Source organism: Trichomonas vaginalis, chromosome IV, assembly GCF_026262505.1.
Source record: "Trichomonas vaginalis G3 chromosome IV, whole genome shotgun sequence".
Classification (NCBI taxonomy): Eukaryota; Parabasalia; order Trichomonadida; family Trichomonadidae; genus Trichomonas; species Trichomonas vaginalis.
This window is the reverse complement of record NC_067206.1, coordinates 6,062,355-6,078,343: the sequence shown is the minus strand read 5'-3', so window position 1 is coordinate 6,078,343 and position 15,989 is coordinate 6,062,355. Positions and strand designations below refer to the sequence as shown.

General features: G+C 33.1%; 10 protein-coding genes and 1 pseudogene across 11 annotated transcripts, besides 14 other annotated features; 3 read left to right on the top strand and 8 right to left on the bottom strand.

Annotated features, from left to right (window-relative positions):
* Window positions 1-2,124: part of a mobile genetic element that runs on past the window's edge.
* TVAGG3_0039320 (uncharacterized protein) lies at window positions 433-627 on the bottom strand (the record flags this gene model as incomplete). Its single annotated transcript, XM_051220691.1, has 1 exon — window positions 433-627. The coding sequence occupies one exon, from the start codon at window positions 625-627 to the stop codon at window positions 433-435; it is 195 nt and encodes a 64-aa protein (XP_051105677.1).
* TVAGG3_0039310 (KilA, N-terminal/APSES-type HTH, DNA-binding family) lies at window positions 733-1,095 on the bottom strand (the record flags this gene model as incomplete). The annotated part of the gene is made up of 1 exon (XM_051220690.1): window positions 733-1,095. A coding segment is annotated over one exon (363 nt), but the record flags the coding sequence as incomplete, so codon positions are not given.
* A 1,238-nt stretch (window positions 2,125-3,362) lies between the features above and the next one.
* Window positions 3,363-3,400: a terminal%2Cinverted (terminal inverted repeat of MuDR-5_TvMULE4 transposon ID:TVAGG3_0039290).
* Window positions 3,363-4,317: a mobile genetic element.
* Window positions 4,280-4,317: a terminal%2Cinverted (terminal inverted repeat of MuDR-5_TvMULE4 transposon ID:TVAGG3_0039290).
* Window positions 4,318-4,806: 489 nt separating this feature from the next.
* Window positions 4,807-7,863: a mobile genetic element.
* Window positions 5,528-6,398, bottom strand: TVAGG3_0039280 (annotated as a pseudogene). Its single transcript has one exon. A coding segment is annotated over exon 1 (871 nt).
* Window positions 7,864-8,779: 916 nt separating the features above from the next.
* Window positions 8,780-8,888: a mobile genetic element.
* Window positions 8,889-9,028: 140 nt separating this feature from the next.
* Window positions 9,029-9,137: a mobile genetic element.
* A 141-nt stretch (window positions 9,138-9,278) lies between these two features.
* Window positions 9,279-9,387: a mobile genetic element.
* Window positions 9,388-9,529: 142 nt separating this feature from the next.
* Window positions 9,530-9,638: a mobile genetic element.
* A 140-nt stretch (window positions 9,639-9,778) lies between these two features.
* Window positions 9,779-9,886: a mobile genetic element.
* Window positions 9,887-10,027: 141 nt separating this feature from the next.
* Window positions 10,028-10,136: a mobile genetic element.
* Window positions 10,137-10,256: 120 nt separating this feature from the next.
* Window positions 10,257-10,319: a mobile genetic element.
* Window positions 10,320-10,805: 486 nt separating this feature from the next.
* Window positions 10,806-15,989: part of a mobile genetic element that runs on past the window's edge.
* Window positions 11,074-11,508, top strand: TVAGG3_0039190 (uncharacterized protein; the record flags this gene model as incomplete). Its single annotated transcript, XM_051220689.1, has 1 exon — window positions 11,074-11,508. The coding sequence occupies one exon, from the start codon at window positions 11,074-11,076 to the stop codon at window positions 11,506-11,508; it is 435 nt and encodes a 144-aa protein (XP_051105675.1).
* Window positions 11,509-11,673: a terminal%2Cinverted (terminal inverted repeat of Maverick-2 transposon ID:TVAGG3_0038980).
* Window positions 11,674-11,910, bottom strand: TVAGG3_0039180 (uncharacterized protein; the record flags this gene model as incomplete). The annotated part of the gene is made up of 1 exon (XM_051220688.1): window positions 11,674-11,910. The coding sequence occupies one exon, from the start codon at window positions 11,908-11,910 to the stop codon at window positions 11,674-11,676; it is 237 nt and encodes a 78-aa protein (XP_051105674.1).
* On the bottom strand, window positions 11,958-12,398 carry TVAGG3_0039170 (repellent protein 1 family; the record flags this gene model as incomplete). The annotated part of the gene is made up of 1 exon (XM_051220687.1): window positions 11,958-12,398. The coding sequence occupies one exon, from the start codon at window positions 12,396-12,398 to the stop codon at window positions 11,958-11,960; it is 441 nt and encodes a 146-aa protein (XP_051105673.1).
* On the bottom strand, window positions 13,123-14,002 carry TVAGG3_0039160 (uncharacterized protein; the record flags this gene model as incomplete). Its single annotated transcript, XM_051220686.1, has 1 exon — window positions 13,123-14,002. A coding segment is annotated over one exon (880 nt), but the record flags the coding sequence as incomplete, so codon positions are not given.
* Window positions 14,030-14,464, bottom strand: TVAGG3_0039150 (uncharacterized protein; the record flags this gene model as incomplete). The annotated part of the gene is made up of 1 exon (XM_051220685.1): window positions 14,030-14,464. The coding sequence occupies one exon, from the start codon at window positions 14,462-14,464 to the stop codon at window positions 14,030-14,032; it is 435 nt and encodes a 144-aa protein (XP_051105671.1).
* Window positions 14,510-14,770, top strand: TVAGG3_0039140 (uncharacterized protein; the record flags this gene model as incomplete). The annotated part of the gene is made up of 1 exon (XM_051220684.1): window positions 14,510-14,770. One exon carries the CDS (start codon window positions 14,510-14,512, stop codon window positions 14,768-14,770), a length of 261 nt encoding a protein of 86 aa, XP_051105670.1.
* On the top strand, window positions 14,795-15,196 carry TVAGG3_0039130 (uncharacterized protein; the record flags this gene model as incomplete). The annotated part of the gene is made up of 1 exon (XM_051220683.1): window positions 14,795-15,196. The coding sequence occupies one exon, from the start codon at window positions 14,795-14,797 to the stop codon at window positions 15,194-15,196; it is 402 nt and encodes a 133-aa protein (XP_051105669.1).
* Window positions 15,432-15,839, bottom strand: TVAGG3_0039120 (uncharacterized protein; the record flags this gene model as incomplete). Its single annotated transcript, XM_051220682.1, has 1 exon — window positions 15,432-15,839. The coding sequence occupies one exon, from the start codon at window positions 15,837-15,839 to the stop codon at window positions 15,432-15,434; it is 408 nt and encodes a 135-aa protein (XP_051105668.1).

Genomic DNA, 15,989 nt, shown 5'->3' with positions numbered 1-15,989 from the left:
ATAAATGCCTTCCTCCTATGTTGTTGTCAAAATGTCATGTTGTCATCATTTTTCAGAGATGTTGAATGACCTGGTAGCACATGGTAACATGGTAGCACCTTCAGTTCTTCAAAATAATTCATAAATGCCTTCCTCCTATGTTGTTGTCAAAATGTCATGTTGTCTCATTTTTCAGAGATGTTGAATGACCTGGTAGCACATGGTAACATGGTAGCACCTTCAGTTCTTCAAAATAATTCATAATGCCTTCCTCCTATGTTGTTGTCAAAATGTCATGTTGTCTCATTTTTTCAGAGATGTTGAATGACCTGGTAGCACATGGTAACATGGTAGCACCTTCAGTTCTTCAAAAATAATTAATTATTGAATAACCTAAAAACATTAACGTAAACATATATTTTTGGTCATTTATGACAAAAATAAATGGTTCATTTACTCACAATATTTTTGTACAAAACGACCCCAAACTTTTAACTTCTTTTCTGCAGTTTCTAATGCTATCTTAGCGAGTTCATATTCTCTAAATTCTCTCTTTAAATCTTCTTGTTCCCATTGGTCTAGTTCGTATGGAGAATCTCTACAACCATAACATATCTCACGTTCGTGTTCTAATTGTTTTTCACACATTTTTCTAACTTCTTCTTCAAACAAATGTTTAGTATTCTCTACTGTATCTTCGAGTTCTTCTTCATCTAACTTCTCATGAACTTTCTTGTCTATGGAGTCCATAATTTTTCCAACTGCTATGCAATATTTTGGAGAAGCCCACATTGCTATATAGTTTATAAGTCTTGGGTCTACATACGTTCCTCTAACCTGTTTGATTTCATCAGGAATTCCTGCATGAATTTTGTATAAAAACCAACCGTCTGAATTCCGGCGGTTGCTATATTCTTCACAAAATGCCTTATAATACTCTTCCCAGGACTTATTTTCCAACAACTTTCTAAAGTCTTTCCTAAACTGCTGACACATATTTGTTGCATTAATGTAACCATCCTTGTCTCTACGTAAGACTTCAATACCATTATAAGTGCCTTTTGTGAATGTTTCGCCATTAGATTTGTTCGTGAATGTTTTTGCTTCGACTGACATTTCTGTTCTTACATACAAAATAAAAAAATAAAAATAAATAAAACTAACTTTATTTTTGGACTGCATCATATTTCCGACACTGTTGTCAAAATGTCATGTTGTCTCATTTTTTCAGAGAAGTTGAATAACCTGGTGACCTGGTGACCCGGTGACTTCATCAGTTATTCAAAAATAATTAATTATTGAATAACCTAAAAACATTAACGTAAACATTAACGATAAAAATTTATTTCTACAGTTCATCCACTACTTCATTACCTAATTAATTACAGACATAAAATATATTTAGTTCATTCGGTAAGCCTTGACCCAAAGGTCTGGGCTCAAGCACATTCAATGAATGCGGTACCATGCAAATATAGTCATAAATGGTGGCATGTAATCTTTACCCAAACCTGTTGGATTTGTTGTGAAAGTATGGACATGATTTCCTCCTGGTTCAGTTTGTCGAAAAGTCTTTTTTGTTGAATCGTTATAAGCTGGAGATAAAACATCATAACCAGCTTCATAGTCTGAGTTGTATAATGGGTGGTCTCTTAATGAGTGTCTATGGTCGCCAGAAAAGTTTGTCGTTCCTGTATGAGTGTGCGGTGGAAGGTTTGCTTCTTTAATTTTCTTCGAACCTCCTGCCGTCTTTGAATATCTAGCACAGTATAAGAATTTGTCTACAATCTGCTTCCATTCACCAAAACCTAAAACACTTGCTGGATTTGTTGAATTCATTGATGTATAAATAGAACCAACAGGATATAATGTTTGAAGTATTTCATTTTTCATGCTTGTAATCACATCATTTACTTCCGACTTCTTTGAATAATTTTCATCAACATAAGTTTTATCTGCTTTAAGGTCTAAACATCCTGAAACCCATTCTGTATCAGCTTTAACTTTAAAAGTCTCCGATGTCCATTCCTTATCCGCCTTCTTCTCTAACTCATCGTTAACATATGTTTTATCTGCCTTAAGGTCTAAACATCCTGAAACCCATCCTGTATCAGCTTTAACTTTAAAAGTCTCAATTGTCCATTCATGATACCATTCAACCTTTTCTTTAATTTCATTATCTTTTTCATCAACATAAACCAATTTGCCTTCTTATTTAACTCACTATCCACATTTTTTATCCACCTTCTTCATTATGTCATTTAGGAAACCTTTTATGAATTCCTCATTTAAATTAAATCTTCCAATCTTCAAAACTTTAGGAAATGCATTTAATGCGTAATATCTCTGTTCTTCTGGTGGAATTGATGTTATATCATCCGTTATTCCTTTAATTTTTGAATTCATAAATAAAATTTCTTTTATATTTGATATCACTGCACCACCTTTGCAAACGAATTCGAAATGGTCATTTTTCAATACTATCTCCAAATCTCCATATTTCAACATTTGCGTTTGTTCTGCCATCTTTGAATTATATGCATATATGGCGTATGTAATGGTCTGAAGGACCTGGGTGCTTTGTGCCTTAAGTTGCTGCGGTTGCTGTTGTTTAATCATTTATTATGATTTAAAAATAAATATTTAATCCGTTATCTCATCAGCTATTTTCTCTATTTGAAATTGCCATAATATTTCATTCATAAATTTTAAATCACAATCAAATAGGTCAGTTATTCTAAATTTAATATTTGATAAATCTTTTGAATGAAGAATAAATGAATTCCCGGATAATTGAAACGGATATGATAAAGAAAATGTGTTTAAGTTGATGGATAAAATGTTTTGTATTGATGGGTAAGAGTTAGGGTCTAATGTTTGATGTGAAAATCTCATTGGGGTATTAACTTTATCACATTTGATTAAAATGAAATTGGAACCAGTGTCAGAATACAAAACATCCCCAACATCTTTTTCAAAATTTAATATCCCCAACAATGAACGAAGATGAGGAGTACAAAATTTAATTTTCAGCGGGAATTTAATAAGGTTATTTATTTCATCAAGTTCAAAAAGTTTATCAGGTTTTGATTTAAAATTTTCTTCATACCATACAATAAATGATTCATTTAAATAACTTAAAATCGTGTTAATATCCCATTTCACTATCACATTATTTATATACATATCATACGTTTTTTCATGGTCATCTTTAATAAATGATATATAATCTGAAGGGTCTAAAAGAATGGGATTAAATTTACCACTCACAGAAACGAGAGTAACATTATAAATTCCACTAACTGTTAAATTTAATTCACAGTTATTATTCGAAATAATATTGATAATTGACATTTTTTATTACGATTAAAAATATGGTAAAGGAGTGGGGGACAAACTCGCCCATTGTCACTTTTTCATTAACCTTAAACTTGTAATTTCCATTATTTTTAATTAACCTTATTTCTTTCCCAATTCCTGATTTATTTTATTCACTTACTATTAAAAGTCACATTTTAATAAAATATAATAATTTATTTATAGCATTTTTTACTATACTGTAATAAAAAATTAATTATAATAAATTAAATGTTTATTAAATCAAATGTTTTCTTTGCAATAATATTTTTAATGTTGAGTAAACAATGTTGGGATCAAGTGTATCATTTTTCAGACCTTTCTGAACAGCTTCAAGCATACTGATGCATTCGACTTTTTTAAATTGTGTCATTTCTTCGAAATCTCTTGTGACTTTTTTGATAACTTTAACACTTCTCTCTGAATCCAGACCTTTAATTTGCAACTTAATCAGGAATGAAGGAACAACACTGGAATATAACTCGATGACAAGTTCATCGAGTCGAAGATTTGGTTGTACACCACTTGTATGTGCCGGATACCATTGTGTCAAATTTTTTCTGAAATTAACTTTAAAAGTACTAAGTAAGATCATGAGATATAGCAATATATGTTTAAACCAACTTATATTTTGGTTGTACACCACTTGTATGTGCCGGATACCATTGTGTCAAATTTTTTCTGAAATTAACTTTAAAAGTACTAAGTAAGATCATGAGATATAGCAATATATGTTTAAACCAACTTATATTTTGGTTGTACACCACTTGTATGTGCCAGATACCATTGTGTCAAATTTTTTCTGAAATTAACTTTAAAAGTACTAAGTAAGATCATTTATTTTTGCATAATATAATGCCAATATGGTTTCTTTTGATTTTATTTCATGTATAAGCAAATCAGATTTACCCAAAAACTCCACTCCATAAGCGTTCATTTGCTAAATTAAAAAGTGACAATGGGCTAGTCTGTCCCTTTCTCTATGGTAAAGCGTTATTTTCCAGTGATAAATAAAACTAGAATAAGATTACCTCAAGAATTCATAAATTCAACGAATAAGAAATTCATTCATGTTATAAATTTTAGTGTTTTCAAAAAATATGAGTCAATGTCATATTCATCAACAGGTTATATTTCACTTCATTCAAATTTAGTTCAATCAAACCCATATAATGACCATTTCATAAGATTTTCAGATGGTATTAAAAATGTAATTGATAGATTAAAATATGAACAGATTGACAATATCGAATTTTTGGAATTTTGGTTTAAATATCCCGATGGAAAAAAGATTGAAGTTAAAGATAAAGCTGATACTATAACAAAAACAATTACAATGACCGATCCGGATAGTGGGGAACAAAAAGAAATAAAACAAACGATAGAAACCGGTGAAAGGTCAATTATTATTGATTATGATTCAAAGGATTATTATTCGATAATGTTAATGCTTGAATATTAAATAGCCTTAACAAAGAATTTTTCAAGTGATATTTTATATTCATCAACTATTTTATTATAAATATCATTATATGTTAAATGAAGTTCAGTTGTTGTTCCGTTCTTTGATATCTTAATTGTGCTAATATCCTTTATAGGATTTATTTTTGCAACTGTTCCGCAGCATGAAACCTCATCATCTATGAAAAATTGAATCTTAACGTCTGAATCTTGAACATCACAAAGAATGGCGATAATGTGAATTAATGATTCATAAGGTAAAATAATTAAACCGGATTGGTCAATTAAATTTATTATTGAATCATAATTATTAATTATTATATCACGGTAAATTTCATTAATTCAGAATTAATGTCTATTTTATATGGGTTCTCGATGTTTGATGAAAGAGGCGGGGGGTATGTTGGATAAGTGGGAATTTCAACGGGTTCTTTACCGGGTTCAGATAAAATGATTGGGTCTCCATTCTCATGGTTTTCTTCATTCTCCTCATTCTTCGGTAAGTCACGAGTTAATAAATTTGGTTGAGTTGCTGACCTTGTTAATTCGGGGCTAACATTAACTTTAACATTTTGAATAATTCGTGATTTATCATCATTTACGTTATAACCAACCGTAATCTCTGCTTTTGCGTTAGTGTTCTTTTGACTAGTGAAACGTCTTCTCATTTATATTCGAATAAACAAAATATATTTAAACTTTTATTTTGCTGGAACTTTTGAATCTATTATTCCCTGTATTTGTTCATGAAGTTGATTTTTAGCATTTTCATCGAAATTAATAGACCGAATATATTCATTCATTGCATTCTTATAATCATTTGATTTCTCAAATTTTTTTTATCTGATTCCTTAACTAAATCATAAGTTAAACCTCGTTGCTGATATAATGGTTTCTTAATTAAATCTTTGAATGCTTGAGATAAAGCACCTGATGCAATTCTTGCTACTATAATTGGTTGGAATTGCTGTTTAAGTTCATCTTTAACATTTGCGAAAACTGGATCGAATAAAGCAACTTTAAAGAATTTCTTAGCTGAAATTTCAGGTCTAATATTTGCATATTGACCATCAAACTGGTTAGAATATCGTGGTAATCCATCCCGTCCCTCTTCAATAGCATTTAATTCTTCATTGAAATAAGAATATGGATTATGACGGTATGAATTAATTGGACCATTTTCACCTTCTCCAATGTATTGTTTAACAGCTTTTCCATTTTCATCAAATTGCATAGGATAACGTTCATTATATGCTTACGTTTAGGATAATCAGACATAGTTAATTTATAACCATTTATGACTTTAATATTTCCTTGACCATCAGTAACGAAAACTTCATTTATACCATCAGGTTTTCCATTTGGACCTGTGTAATGTCTGCTTCGTGTGCTTCCCAATTTGGACCTTGACGTTTGGCATATGCTTGAGCTTCTGGTAATGTTAAAACGTTTCTCATTTGTTTAACATCTTTTTGAAGACCAGCAACAATATGAACTAATTCTTTCATTCCATCAGGAACTTTTCATAGTTCTATTATATGCACCCCTTTTGTTGTCCCTTGTTTTAATGGAACCTGTAGAAGATTTACCATTTCTGTCATGTTTAATTATAAATAAAAAATAAAAATTAATTATAAAAAGTTAATCAAATTTAACACTTCCTTTATTTAAATCAACTATTATTTTTCATGTTCACCTAATTGCTGATATTGTGTGTAAAGTTCATTAATGCTCATTGGTAAATTCACTTGATAAAGCATAACGTTCAACTGTTGACGACTAAACCACTGAAAATGAAAAGGGTTGATAGATTTGATTTAATGTTTGTGCTTATATGCTTTGAAATATGAACAGCCATGAGAGAGATGAACACTGAATGTGTCGACATTGAGTTAATACTGATTAAAATATGATTTCTCGTTTGTTATTAGTTTTGATTTCACTGCATCATCTAGAAAAATGAGTGAATGCAAAAAATTCTCTATCAAAATTTGAAATAGAAAGTGTTTCAAATAATTCACCCGTTGTTATCAATAATTTTATCCTCTAATCCTTGCTTCTTGATTGTATTATATAATTCTTATACATTAAAAAGTTTTTTAAATAATCTTCTGCTTCTTCTTGTGATAAATAAATAATTGGAATTTTGATTAAATGCTTTAAAGATTCAAATGTATCATCTGAAGGTGAACCTGAACGGTTGATATAAATTAACACGTGTGAATGGGGGGAAGTGTTAGCAATAATGATAATTTGTTTTAATATCGTTAATGTTTTACCTTTATTTTGTTTACCAATTGCTGCAGTGATTGAATTTAAGTAACATTCAGAATATGGAATTTTCATTAATTTTTCCTTAGATAGAGCATTTCTATTATCACTCAATGCTTCATTAATCATATCATCTACGTATGTATTATATACTCCCGCTAATTCTTCATAAGGGGTGGATGAATTTAAATCCATTTAATCAAAAATAAATTTATAATTTTAAACATTTCTATTCATCAATATTTCATCATATGAACTTCTATACTGTGGTGGTGTACCTGTTGGATGATATTTCAAACCTTCATCCGGTGTCCATGTCCAATATGTAGTCCTAGTAAACCAAACCTGAGGAGGATTTGTCACCTTTGAACAGTAAGTGTCATTTTCACCCTGAATGATTGGATAAGCTTTCACTTGTACTGTAACTTGTGAGTTGAAAGTTTCTAATCCATCAAAGAATATACCCGCTCCATCACGTTGAACTGGAATAGTGCATAAGAATGAAGTTTGGTCTTTCCATGTTCTAGCTAATGGCGTGCCATTATCATCATTCAGTGGTCTAGTTAATGAGTCCTCGTATTCTTCTGTGCATTCATTCACTCCATCTAAATCAGAAGCTTGAAGCATACGTGTAAAGAATATGTCACCCACTGTGGTCATCGCTTGATCGGGGAAGTTTCTGGAATCTATAGTGACCTGAAGACCTCGAAGCATTGGATTTTCTAAAACCGTTCTTTGCATTGCATTCTTCGGAAATGTTAACACAACATCTGTAACATTATGAAGAGCGTATGAGAAATCTGAGCTGATACCTTCAGGAGTGATGCAACCTCCATTTAGTGAACGAACGTCAATATGTTGAGCTGGAATCATGAATGGATCTTCCTTACTGAATAAACGTGGTATTGCTTTAACTGATTCTTCAATTAAACCGTATCCTGGTGTAATGCATTTATCCTCTAAAACTTCCATCTTTGTGCATGAAATAATAACGTCATCAACTGTTGCGTTAGCAGATGTATCGGCTAAGCTTGTAATTAATTTGGCAGGAAGTCCGATTTGTTGGAATTTGCGATCATATTTATAAACATGATTCATAATCTTTTCATAATTTTCATCAGTTATCTTTTCATAAACGTAATTTTGTAAATCAGCAACTCTTAACGGGTCAACCTGACAAAATACTAAAGTATCCCTGAAAACATAATATTTAAGAATGATTTCACCAAATGATTTAGGATAATCATCGAACGCCTGAAATGCTAACAAATCATTTACCGGAATAATCATATCAAAAGTGATATCAACTTCTTCATTTGCGTTTTGAAAACTTCTAAAGGGTCAATATATTTACCACATACTGAGTTATCATATTTTTGAACATTATTATATAACGAATGAACAAACTTTTTAACTTTCCTTTCTGATTTTGGTTTATATGTTGCAAATGCGAAAGATTCACGGGCGCAATCCATTTGAAGATAACCGGCATCACCTCTTTCGGTTTCTACTTCTAATTGTTTAAAGCTTTGATTTGATGATTTGTTCTTATATACGAAAAAAAGAGATCTGACATTGTGTCAGATCTCAGTAAAAGTGACATTTACATGTCAAAAAAATAGAATGAGTTTAAGTAATTAAAATTGAGGGTGAGAGTAGTATTGTATGAAATAATATCTCTCACCCTCCAATTCATCCTATGGCGCCGAAAAAATTTTGGTGAAATGCGACCACATTTCACCAAAATTTCTCGGCGCCATATAGAGAACTAGAGCCTGTGAGGTACTGATACTATCCATGTACCTCGCAGGCTCTAGTTCCAAGCCAAATGGCTAAAAATTGCCCGCAATTGTTCACATTGCGGGCAATTTTTAGCCATTTTGGCTGGGAATTGGAGGGTGAGAGTAGTATTGTATGAAATAATATCTCTCACCCTCCAATTCATCCTATGGCGCCGAAAAAATTTTGGTGAAATGCGACCACATTTCACCAAAATTTCTCGGCGCCATATAGAGAACTAGAGCCTGTGAGGTACTGATACTATCCATGTACCTCGCAGGCTCTAGTTCCAAGCCAAAATGGCTAAAAATTGCCCGCAATTGTTCACATTGCGGGCAATTTTTAGCCATTTTGGCTGGGAATTGGAGGGTGAGAGTAGTATTGTATGAAATAATATCTCTCACCCTCCAATTCATCCTATGGCGCCGAAAAAATTTTGGTGAAATGCGACCACATTTCACCAAAATTTCTCGGCGCCATATAGAGAACTAGAGCCTGTGAGGTACTGATACTATCCATGTACCTCGCAGGCTCTAGTTCCAAGCCAAAATGGCTAAAAATTGCCCGCAATTGTTCACATTGCGGGCAATTTTTTAGCCATTTTGGCTGGGAATTGGAGGGTGAGAGTAGTATTGTATGAAATAATATCTCTCACCCTCCAATTCATCCTATGGCGCCGAAAAAATTTTGGTGAAATGCGACCACATTTCACCAAAATTTCTCGGCGCCATATAGAGAACTAGAGCCTGTGAGGTACTGATACTATCCATGTACCTCGCAGGCTCTAGTTCCAAGCCAAAATGGCTAAAAATTGCCCGCAATTGTTCACATTGCGGGCAATTTTTAGCCATTTTGGCTGGGAATTGGAGGGTGAGAGTAGTATTGTATGAATAATATCTCTCACCCTCCAATTCATCCTATGGCGCCGAAAAAATTTTGGTGAAATGCGACCACATTTCACCAAAATTTCTCGCGCCATATAGAGAACTAGAGCCTGTGAGGTACTGATACTATCCATGTACCTCGCAGGCTCTAGTTCCAAGCCAAAATGGCTAAAAATTGCCCGCAATTGTTCACATTGCGGGCAATTTTTAGCCATTTTGGCTGGGAATTGGAGGGTGAGAGTAGTATTGTATGAAATAATATCTCTCACCCTCCAATTCATCCTATGGCGCCGAAAAAATTTTGGTGAAATGCGACCACATTTCACCAAAATTTCTCGGCGTCATATAGAGAACTAGAGCCTGTGAGGTACTGATACTATCCATGTACCTCGCAGGCTCTAGTTCCAAGCCAAAATGGCTAAAAATTGCCCGCAATTGTTCACATTCCCATCTTTTGTTGGTAAGACGAAGAATATGAAATAAATTATGAAGAAGATAATGATGAATAAAATATCACTTTTTATATTTTTGACACGTAAAGTTGTCACTTTTCTGTCAAACTGTTTTTATCGTTTTCGTATATAACATTGTAACCAACGAATAAACGCATGCATTTAAAAGCGGCATCACATGTGAAAGCTTTATTTGAAACTAGAGTTGCTTTAACTTTGCGTTTAATATATGTGTCACCTAATTGATTCACATCATGAGCCGGATTTGTAATTCTTAAATGAGTTTGTTTATCATCAAAATATGGAGCATCAGAGTCATAGCATGAACTTTCAAGTTCTCTATAATATCTTCTACCGTCATTCTTTGCGAATATTTCATTTATCTTTTCGAATGAATGAAACACATTTCCATTAATCGGTTTAGTGTTTGGCACCAAATAGTTAGTCGTCATTTATTAATAAATAAAAAATCAAAATTAAAAGATGAAAATGAATTTTTAATTTTAATGAAATAATCAACTATGGCTGCAGGATTCTTTAAGAAACTGTGGGATAGAGTAAAAAGAGGAGCGCATAAAGTTTGGGAAACAATGAAGAAAGGAGCAAATTGGATATTTAAGAAAGTTAGTATGGTTAAGTCGTGTACTGTGGCACTGCGCGCCTCCGTACACAACTTAGCGGTTTTGACACTTTACGAAACCAGTAACGTATATTTTACAACACAACCATAACACCAACTTAACCTTAAATATTTACAAAACTATCTGACACATAAACGACTTCACTAATGACTTCACTAACGACTTCACTACCGTCCTCACTACCGTCCTCACTAAATAAAAAATAACCTTATTTTTATTTTTTTAAATTTTTTATTTCATTACAAAGACATGTCCGACTACATTTACTATGACTCTTTCCCAGAACGTTTCCGTGAACTATTCAAAACTCAAGTAAAACTGAGAAACATGCATTTTAACAAAGACAGACCCATTGACGATGAAAGAAACCCTGAATATATTACAATCCCTTATGATGCAAAGTTCATTGCATACATTCCTTATGGTCGCAGAGGAACGAAAACTATTTCAACAAAGAACAAAAATTATTTCTGGAGCGATGAAGAAAATTGCCTTATCTACATAAATGCATACTTAAATAAAGCTACATATTGTACAAAAGAAGGTTGGACTGGATTTGAGCTCTACATATACGACGACGATGGAAACAGACGCTGTGTATACCCATACGATAATATGTACCATTGTTTTCATCAAGCATTAAACGAATACATAGTCAGTAAGGGTCTCATTCCTGTTGAGTAGATATGTTATATTTTTGTTTTGTCATTTATATAAAAATAAACTTAAAAATTAATGATATCACCACCCTCACACGTATGAAAACATAGCACAAAAATAAATTTAGGTGAAGTGGTGAGATGTCACCTGTTTTTTCACCTGTTTTCTCACCCACTTGAATTCATTACTTTATAACTCTCTTCCTTTCTCCAACTCTTCTAACTTCTTCTTAAGTTCAGCAATGTTGTCCTCATGAAGTTTAATCTTCCTTAATATACCTTCTCTATCTAATGGTTGCTTTATCTTTCTAAACTGAACTCTACCATCCTTCATAGTATGAACGTAAAAACCTTCTGGAACCGCTCCTGATTTAATGTATTCTACCAAAAACTTTTGTTTCATTGCTTCAGTGACTTTAGTCGTCATTTCAATCAATAAAAAATTTTAATATTAAATAAAAATAACGTTATTTTTCAGTAAGGAAACGCAGGAGTTTTACGATTTATTTGAGGCGTGGGTTCTGGTTTAAATGTTGGAGTCGGTTTAGGAGTTGACTTTTGAACAGGAGTTTGTACTTCCATAGGTTCAGGAGTCATTGAAGGTTTTGCTTGTGAAGGTGTTGGAGTTTGTTTAACTTCAGCTACTTCAGTATTATTTACAACATTTGCTTTATTTCTTTTCAACATCATAACTGCTCCTGCTGTAGCTAGCAAACCTAGTGGGAGACCATATCTTATATAAGGACTTGACCAAATGCTATTTTTGACAGGAGCTGGTGGAACACCTAACCTTGGTGAGACTGCTCTTTGCCATTGTGCAGCTCGTAAGAAATATTCAATAGGTGCTCCATAATCGTTTGGTAAAGTTTGTTTCATAGATGGTGAAGGTTCGCGAGAGCTTGATGAAGAACTCATTTATAAGCTTTAAAAATAAACGTTCATCCTTTATTCCTCACTGTCGTCCGTAGCTAAGTTATAGTCATCTAATCTTATTATGGGGATTCCATTAGCACGCACCTGAATGGCAAAGCAACAATCCCTCATAAATCCAATAAGTGGCTTTGGTACATTTTCAGTTGCTAGTTCAATAGGTCCTTTAACAGACAATTTGTATGTTATTGGAGCAGTAGATGTTTGACCTTGCTGGAAGCAAAAGTCCACTTCTGTTGGAAAACCACATAAGAAATGTGTGTTGTCATAGCTATCCCATTTATGTTCCACACTACCATCATCCACCAATGACCTCATAACATCTTCATTAAATCCTATCATATCATTGTTTGTATTGCAAGCGTTCGCAACCATTTCATAAAATACAGGTCATATGATTTTTCAGGTTCTGCAGGTATATTTCCATAAGCTCCCATGGAAAGCTGAAGATATTTAAACTTAGGGTTTCCAAAATTAACATAATAGTTGTCTTTCTTTCTAAATAGTGCCCAAATACTTTTAACATTAATAGGCGTATAAGCTGCTGTAAATGTTGCACTTGAACTATCTGTATTCTTTGAGAATGAACCGTCCATAGGAATCCAATCCATAACTTTAACAGGAAAACATAAAGCCTCGTTTGTATAATGTTCTACAAGTTCTGTATAAATGTTAGGGTCTAAAGAGAATGACTTTGGATGAATGAAACATTCATTAAAATCCATCTTTGTTCGAAATAGTTGCTGGTTTACAGTTGTAATAGTAACTGTTCCACTAGCTTCTACTGCCTTCGTTATCATAGTGAATGGTTCATTCCATGGAACAAATTTATTTGTCGGTGGATTTGAATCTGAAGCAAATGCAACTTTAAGAGTTGGATTGAAAGCAATGATATCATTTACAGATATAGATGTGCATTGTAAGGCGTCGCTACTGAACTTTACTTTAAGCTGAATGTTACCAGCAAATGCAGGAATAAATCTTATAGCTTCTAATGGAAGGAATCTTCTAACAGGAATTCTTAAACGAAGCTTAAAATCAAATGATTTTCCTGCTGTAATTGGACCACTAACAATTTGTCCTGTTCTGCATGTTCCCGAATGACTCCATACATCTTCATGTCGAGTCTTTGAGAAAACATCGACTTTCTTTATTTGTTCGGTAGTTTGTGAGTTTGAAGTTATATATGCTTCTTCTCTTGCGTTGTCTTGAGAATATACGATACGACCATTTGCAAGGATTTGATATCCAGCAACTGCATAGAAAGCGTCATCGAAACCAATCCAAAATCCTGGTGGGTTTGTTTTATTGGAACCTGAACCAATTTCTTTATCTACAATAAATTGACCTTCCATTTTATACGTAATGAATGTATTGTAAAGGTCCAACATATTTTCACCAGGAGGTGAGAGATTGAATGTTACCCATGTGTTATCTTTAGCAGTTCCAGGTTGTGATGGAATCTTTGCGTCAGAATATTTTCTATTAGTGTCACCAATTTGAACTGCATTGTCTATGATATCGAAATATGAGCGAATCTGATGAATATGCTCTGCTGGAGTAAATTCGTTTAGCTGTTCGTTCTGCATGTATTTACTTCGGATAAAAATATCTATTTACTTCATTATTCTCACTCTTCTTCTTGGCATTCGTGGTGGAAGTTGTTTCTTGACATTTTCAATGAACTGTACATTCTCTTTTGTCTCGACTTCTTTCACTGGCGGGTCAGGGTTCTTTGACTCGGTTTGCTTTTCAATGAAATTCACGAACTTTGCAATAAGCTCTTGGTTCGTTATTGAAAGAACATCTGGCTTCTTTTCTTCTTGTTCTATTGACTTTTCAGTTTGAACAGAAGGTTTTATATGGGCTTCGTGGACTTCACCCTTGCCATGCACCTTAATGTTGTCGCTCTCTGTATTCGCTAATGGAACCTTTCTTTTTCTTACATATATTTTACCATCTTTACTCTGACTTACATAATAGAAAGGATGTTGTATTCCTCTGGCGTCATTTAATATAATAGACTCTCGTTCTGATTTTGACAAGCTCATTTTACATCGGTTAAAGTTTTAATTTAGTTTTTTATCTGCAGTCAAATGACTCAGACAAGCCCTACGGACAAGACCCAAGGTGTCATAGATGTTGAAGCATTGAAGAAAGAAATTCGCGAGCAAATTTTATCCGAACTGAAGGAACAAAAACAAGAACAAAAGCCAGAGAGACCAAAGAGAAAACTTAGTGAAAAACAACTAGCTGCATTAGCTGCTGGAAGACAAAAGAACCCACGTTTGCTGGCAAAGAAAGCTAGAGAAGAAGCTGAAGCAAAAGCTAAAGAAGCTGAAGCAAAGAAAGAGTAAATGGTTTATTTTTATCCGAACTAAATGTATAGACAAATACCTTTATCTGTTGCGTTCAGTAGTGAAAACCCTGACGTCAAAATAAAGGGGAACAGAGTAACGTTTAAGTTTCCAACAGACTGGATTGTGAACATAAATGAAGAGAAGTACATTGGCATAACATCTATGTATATAACACGTGCATTTAGGAAAGTTGACTTTATACTTCAAGTCGAGATAGAAAATGACGAACAGTCTTTAAGCGCCCAAAACATTCACATATACAAATACTTTAAAGATGATACAACATTGCAACAATGTATGATTTCATTTAATGAGATGTTCGAGAAAAAATTCAACATTGAAGTACAAACTTTACAGCCTTTACGTGAGTTTCTTGCACAACTGAAAGAAGAAGGTAGTTATGACTTATTTTTGAAGAACTGAAGGTGTCACTACGTCACTCAGTGTCACTCGGTTATTTAACTTCTCTGAAAAAATGAGACAACATGACATTTTGACAACATAGTGGGTTATTCGATAATTAATTATTTTTGAAGAACTGAAGGTGTCACTACGTCACTCAGTGTCACTCGGTTATTTAACTTCTCTGAAAAAATGAGACAACATGACATTTTGACATCACAACAGGATTAATGCAAAAATAAATTCCAGTCATACTTTATAAAGCTTCATTTACAGGTATTTCATCGTCAGTAAATGATTCCTCATTATCGTTTGGTTCAACCTGTTTATATAATCCTTTCATTTCTTCTTTCAAAACATAATACCATGTCTGTTTACCATCTATTCTTCTCTGTTTCTTATCACATTTATCCTTAATACTCATTTGAAAGTTTTTGTCTTTCATGTCTGATGGTTTGCAGAATAGAGCATTTTTACATGTCATACCTGCACACAATTCATCATAATGTGTATTTATCCATACATCTAAAGGATTTGTTGATAATTCTATTAAATCTTGTTTGGCTTCAGTCATCGGTATGATTCGTACATTAAATGATGAAAGGTCGTAATTGAGGAAATACGTCAGTAAATTATCATAAAATTCCTTAGTGCATGAATCCATTAAATTCTTGAAGTAATCAAATTGACCCTTAAATTTACCATTAACCCTTAAAACTACGTATCTTCTGTCTCCAACTTCAATTTTGACAGGGTAGACGTTATTAGTTACGAAAATGAAGTTTGCAACGTTCTGTGCTGTTCTTCTGGGTTG